Source organism: Nicotiana attenuata, unplaced genomic scaffold, assembly GCF_001879085.1.
Source record: "Nicotiana attenuata strain UT unplaced genomic scaffold, NIATTr2, whole genome shotgun sequence".
Taxonomy (NCBI): domain Eukaryota; kingdom Viridiplantae; phylum Streptophyta; class Magnoliopsida; order Solanales; family Solanaceae; genus Nicotiana; species Nicotiana attenuata.
This window is the reverse complement of record NW_017670773.1, coordinates 371,561-378,615: the sequence shown is the minus strand read 5'-3', so window position 1 is coordinate 378,615 and position 7,055 is coordinate 371,561. Positions and strand designations below refer to the sequence as shown.

General features: G+C 35.8%; 1 protein-coding gene across 1 annotated transcript; it reads right to left on the bottom strand.

Moving 5' to 3' along the window:
- Positions 1 to 701: 701 nt before the first annotated feature.
- Positions 702 to 6,536, bottom strand: LOC109243196 (R3H domain-containing protein 2). The gene is made up of 4 exons (XM_019410106.1): positions 6,170 to 6,536; positions 4,246 to 4,858; positions 1,998 to 2,274; positions 702 to 1,001 (listed from the first exon to the last, which is right to left on the bottom strand). The coding sequence occupies exons 1-4, from the start codon at positions 6,252 to 6,254 to the stop codon at positions 948 to 950; spliced, it is 1,029 nt and encodes a 342-aa protein (XP_019265651.1). The 5' UTR covers positions 6,255 to 6,536; the 3' UTR covers positions 702 to 947.
- Positions 6,537 to 7,055: the final 519 nt, after the last annotated feature.

Below are 7,055 nucleotides of genomic sequence, written 5' to 3'. Positions count from 1 at the left end.
GAAAAATCCTCCTCAGTTCATTCAGTTCTAAATTGGGGCAACAAGATCATTTATCCATAGTTTGAACAAAAATATTTGAATTCAATTCCAGCAACTAGCCTTTTTAGTACTTCCGTTGTCCCAATATGTTCAACACTTCGGGTTTTTTTTTTTTTTTTTGTCCGTATCAACAAGAATGACACATTTATATATATGATGACTTTGTCGTAGACCTCAATGGACACAAACAAATATGTTTGGGGTACTTTTGTTTATTTTAACAATATCTAATTTATGTATCTAATCGTCCCCTTTTTTCTTCAATTACCTGTTGAACCAAAATATGCCAAAGAAATTAACAAGACGTGAGTAATAAATACACGACCATTTAACATGACAAGCATTTTCCGGATGATCTAATTTACCTCTAAAAATATTTTTCTTAGTTGTTCTACTTCCTATACTACTCTATCTTCCTCCAAATCCAGAAAGAACAAAGGATTTCCTCTGGTCAGTCAGAGTTTCAATTTTAAGTTTTGTAAAATGGCAAATCCTACTTATAAACCCATAGGGCCATTCCCACATAACACAAGGTTCCTAAACATTGTAGTTAATGCACTTAACTCAGAAGTCCTTTTTTTCTTCAGCGCTGCACTAATAAACCTTTAGAAAAGTTATAAAAGACAGCAATCTTCCTGATATTTCAAGGGGAAGTTTGTGTATTGAAGCAAAAGAAGACGGGGAGTAATAACAGCAAATGCATATAGGTCATACGAAGTATTACTGCAAAATATACTGAAAGTACTTGATTCTTCCACTTGAACTGATTACCAAAAAATGAAAGCAAAAGGGACTAATGCAGCACCAAGTTTAATAGTGTCTATCACAATTAACCTAGACCAGGATAACCCTAAGAGAACAAAAACTACATTCCCAGCGGAAACATCCTCTGAACCATTTCTGGACCATCAACTGTGGCTCTGGGTGTAACCAAAACTCAGCGGTTGCTGACAGAAAGGGGGCTGCAACAAAAGAAAAGGAGGAATTGGATCAGTTACTTAAGTTGCATGCGGTTAACAGAGATCACAGACGTCAAAAGATAATAGATGAATAAATAAAAAGAGAGACCAAAGACAAGAACAACTCTGCAAGCACAACTCTCCACACACATTAGAACAATCAAAAGCAAAGCTTTTCTGCAAATTTCCCTTTTCATTGGGTTGAGTTGTATTCATAGGAATGCTAATACAATATGCAGACATGCACCATCAACAGTGTGGTTGAGTTCCAAAAAGTAGAGCACCACAATAATATACACTTATACTGCTATAATATTTGCCGAGAGTGATGGCATTGGTTATTTCTCCCAAAAGGTGCATCCATAGAGATATAGTTAGTCAAAATGCGAAGCCAAGAAAAGAACAAATTACAAGACATTAATATTATCTCAGCGTGCGTAACAAGGAAGACACTTGGAGCTAATAGTACAGCTGCCATAAGTAACATATTAGCCACTCCAAAATATACTATTATACGTAAACTGCAGTTCTTGAAACATAGGGCCTGTGGTAAGAGGAATAGAGGATAACTGGCAATTAAGATGTCATACTAATGCCATGGGAGACATTAGCCCCCAGAAGAGCACCTCCACATGGCACTACATTTGCATATGGCATCAACATAAACAAGCCCATAATTAACACCTAAAGCTGAACAATATATTGTTTTCAACATAAAATCGATACTTTTATTTACTTAAGCTTCCAAATCAGAGTTCTACATACTTCCTCTTTTAAAATACCAAATTATAGTTTGAGATACGTGGATTTCCTTTAGTCCTTGTTGAAATATTATTTGACCATTACTCATTTTATTACCAAAAAGGGTACTCCCAGCAGACTCCTACAGCAAAAAAGTTGGCGCTTTACAGTATAAGGCCCAGATTCATGAATCATAATGATTGCCAATTGAATTCCAGTAGGAAAATAGCATCCAAGTAACATGAAGCTGATTAATACCTGAATGAAAGCATGCCTAAGTTGATCATATGAATGTGCATAAATCATGCTCTGGGTTGGCCACTGCATGAATACTCCATTATTGGAGGTCTGATTTAATCCCATGGCATGGTACGGGCCAAGAGCAGGGTTCCTGTAGTTCGGTGAAGCTTGAGCATTGGGCAGCTGACTCATCTGAGGAAAAGCAGCATCATAATGCACATATTGGGGCTGAAACTTCTGCACATCAAAAGGTGCCAAGCTAAAGCACTGGCCAGTGGGGACACTCTTAACGTATCTGCATCAGTTGGAAAGACAATTTGATGTATCATCTTCGGATACTATTTAATGTTATAAGTTAAAGCAGAACAAGGTGCAGCATTTCTATATCATTTGTTTGACCTGCATAAGTGTGTATATCTACATATAAATGAAGCATCATCTACATTCTAACCTAACTGCTTTATTAATGCAGCATCACCTACCATGGGACTCCTCCAATTCCACTACTCAAACATGCTAGACATATTAGGTTACACAGTTAAATTTCAAGCCCCAACTTCTTCCACAGTCAGAACTAAAGTAGTGGTGCTGGAAAAATCTAAATCATAATGCTGCTCAAAAGGTCAGGAGGAGAACAGAAATTATGCCAAACCAGAGTACGAGATAGTCTCTAAGACCACAATTGTCACTCGCATAAAATTTTATTGCTGCTAAATGTTCAAGACGTGTAAATGCACATACACTGCTCCAGTTCTGGTGTATCAGCTACAAACACACTATAAATCACAGAACAAAAATGCACCACTCTAAGGATGTGTTTGGTATGAAGGAAAATGTTTTCCTAGAAAATGTTTTCATGGAAAATGAGTGGTTTTACCACTTATTTTCCCTTGTTTGGTTGGTCAGTGGAAAATTTTTTCCGAAAAATATTGTCTAGTGTTTGGCTAGAGAGTAGAAAATATTTTTTTATGGTACTCTCCTCACCCCAAGTCCACATGTCCACCCCCCCCCCCCCCCCAAATATCCAACATTTTCAGGACTCTATTTTCTTCAAGAATTTAATTATTTTCTAAAAATTCACAGAAACCCAAAGGAACTAATGTGATGCTTTACTTTTCTACGCAAAAACAACGTTGAAATTTGTGCTCCATCGCTAAAAAGAAAATACTCTTTTTTTGGTTGAAAAAAAAGTACTCTGTCTACAACATGAAAATAAAGTACTCATTTTATTGAAATAAAAGAAAATACTTTTTCTACATCATGAAAAGAAATAGTACTCATTTTGTTGAAATAAAAAAAAATACTTTGTTAAAATGAAAGAAAATGCTTTTTCTACATTATGAAAAGAAAATACTCTTTTGGTTGAAATGAAAGATAATACTTTTTACTTCATCATTTTGTTGAAATAAAAAGAAAATATTTTTTCTACACGTCATGAAAAGAAAGTAATTTTTTGTTAAAATGAAAAAAATACTTTTTATATCATGGAAAGAAACTACTCATTTGGTGAAATGAAAAAAAATACATCTATAACATTAAAAAAGAAAGTACTATCAATAATAGTTTTTACTTAGGGTTGGGGGTGGGTGGGGGTAGGGTAGGGTGGGCGGGGGGTGTGGGTTGGTGAGGGTTGGTAGGGATGGGGAATAGGGTGGGGATGGTTGAAAAAGAGTTTTGAAAACATTTTCCTCTAATTGGAGGAAAATATTTGCCAAAAAACATTTAAGCCAACCAAACATGGGAAAATTGAAAAACACATTTTCCGGAAAATATTTTCCTTCGTACCAAACACACCCTAAAATATTCTGTCTAATGACTTTATCCAAAAGAAGATGGCTAATATAGCTTTTCAGCAAGCCACGCAATCAAAATCCCATATCAAATCATGCAGTACTTTCAGAAGCATGTTTTTTTGGTTAAGTTGCTATCAGAAGAAAACTAACAATACACTAGTCCTTTTTCATATGTCAAATTAATACAGACAATATGCCAGCACTTGATGTAATTTTTGACAATAGAAAAAGGTCTAACTAAAGCAAGAACAGCCGCTCAAGCATCCAAACAATAGCCCGTTGTCATGAAAAGACACTAGCAGAATTAACTAGATCAAATAGAAGCAGAGTACAGGTTGCATACAACAACTAAATCATACAAAATAAAACAAAGGACTGAAAGTAAATTCCAGTAACTGAGATGGAGCATTTTGGAATATAAAAATTATATCATACAAATCATTCAAGAAGGCATAGCACCCAAGTTAACTTACCTAACATAATTCCTGTCATAATCAGGGTCACTCAGCTCTTTCTCCCTGTCCCTAAGGATGGCAACTCGAGATGAAGTACCACTTTCCCTGCTGATGAGGCTTTTCTCCATATCCAAGAGTAACCTATTTGAACATTCATTCTCATCTATGATGTTCTTGATGTCAGAAGCAACACGAGCTAATGTGTCTCTTGACTCAGAGCTAATAGGACTATTAAAAATACGTGCACGTGCCCTGTCATACTCCTCTTTTCTCTCTTCCACAGTTCTCACTGGACTGCGTTTAGGACCCAAATCGCCATCATTTGAGGAAGTTTTACTAGGCCTTGGTCGTATTACAATTTTCATCTTCTCAAATTTGTCATTGTCAGATTGTTTAGGTGGGATGTCCGATAAGCGCACAGCTGGGAATTTACTTTCAGGCTTTCTTGTCACCAGAATTTTGGCTCCCTGACCATCCACCACATTATCCTGGACCATAGTCTGCAAACCATAGTGTTGAGCAACACGGTGCGCTGCAAGCCGGAGGTAGGAAGTAGGGAAATGTGGGAACTCAAACTGTTGCAAATCAGAATTTTGCAAGAACTTCTGAATATCAAGTTCCATTCGTAGAACTGCCAAACAGCAAGAAAAACCAGACTTCAATAATTGTTTGTCTATAGAGTAATTATTCTAATAAGAGAAACACCAAAATATACTCTATTAAAGAATGAGCATGTAAAGGTGCACTATAATCTAGTATAATACTAGACCAATAGAACTCCCAATGCTAACAAATAAAATAGGAACTGATGTGAAGTAACTATAATATCAGGAAAATAGACTAAAATAGCATACTAAATCAACAGAACAAATTGTTGGTCAATCCATCAGTAGAGAATTAAATCTTCCACTTCTATGCTAAATTGCTAACTAACACTTTGGAGCTCTCATAGACAAATAATCAACATCCATCACACAGCTCTTTCTAGTGCTATAACAGTAAAGCAAGATATGGCATCCACACCATGAGTAGAGCAGGGAACCAAATCAAATTTTTAATGCGCAGGCAACGTATATTTTACACATTGTATTAAGTCCACATAAAGAAGTTTTAGTCACCCATTATCTAAAAAGCATAAATAAACACAATGCTTAGCTCAATCTGACCATATTTACAAACTAAATTCGACTTCTCGACCCAACCAAATTATACAAAACAGAGAATCAATTACATACACAACATATATATATATATATATATATATATATATATATATATAGAAGCCTACAACCGTAAGGTGGTCGNTGTCTCAAACTTCACCAAAACTAATCCGGATTCAATCCAACCAACCTGATACCTCAAAACACAGATGAACAAAGCAATAAGAAGCAGAAATGGGGGAAACGGAGCGGTAACTCATGAGACGACCGGCCGGGTCGTCACAACATATATATATATATATATATATATATATATATATATATAGAAGCTCAACCCAAGGGTGTGGCCTAGTCGTCAATAAAGTGGTAGGAGAGCCATGAGGTCTCAAGTTCATTTTCCACAAAAAAACACTAGGTGATATCTTGACATCTGTCTAAGCCTTGGCAGGAGGTAACAGGTACCCGTGGAATAGTTGAGGTGCGCACACGCTGGCCGGCCAACACGTCATAAATTATTAATATATACTAAGAAGCTTAATTGGTTATCGTTAGATTCAGATCTACAGCAAATCTATCGCACCAAAATTCACAACAATCACAATAAACCCAGATCAGCAGAAACAAAAATAAACCCAATTCTGCACAATTAACCCCAATAAAATCGAAGAAAACAGAAACCCTAAAACTAACCCTAAGGAATAGGAACACATGCCCACTAAATTACATAAAATTTGCTTCAAAAGAAAAAGCAAAAAATAAAAGCTATGTTGAGGAGCACATACTGGTGAGGCGATGACGCGGGTTTTGAAGGGCTTCAACCAAGAAAGGATCCACCATTGACACATAAGCAGCAGAAGCTGAATCCATTTTTAGAGAAAACCCCTTTTTTTGTCTCTCTAAAAATTACAGGGATTACGTATAAATTGGAATACAGAAGATTTTTTTTTTATATGTTTTTTTTTTCTCTTTTCTTCACCCAAGAGAGGGGAAGAAGAAGAGACTTTTCAAGGAGCTCTCAAAAAGGGAGAGAGAATGAAATAGAAAACCCTATTGGCTTCTTATCCCCTAAGAGGAGAGGAGGAGTACTAGAAGAAAAGAAAAGGGTCTAAATTTGTGTATTTCAATAGGGAGGGATTGGGTTTTGTCTTTTTTGTCTGCTTTTAAAGGAAATAAAAAGATCTTACTGCAAAGGACTACAGCCAAAGTTAGCTAAAATATCTCTTTGGTCGGACCATTGTGTGTGTGTGTGAAAAATCGAGAGCTTCAAATACTGCCAATTAGGGTGAAAAGAAAAAGAAATAGCCAATTAAAAGCTTCCTTTTATTTTTCCAAAATTTTCTATAAATATGTAATGTAAGTTCGGCGCTCAAAAAATATTGTATAATGGTCAATGTTCAAAGAATAAAGTCTTACAAAACCCTAAAACTTCTCATAAGACTTTTTATAATGCGAATCTGAAGTAGCCGAGTCGATAAATTTGGAACCTTGAGAATGGATCCCTCCTTGATAGGAGCGCTAAGACCTCATAGTGAACCTTATATGACATGAATTTGAATTAATCGGATCAATAAATTTTGAATGTGGAATTTGCAACTTAATTAGATGCGAAATAATTTTGATCTAGTGGAATTTAACAATATAAATTTGCAATTCGAATTTGAGATAGAA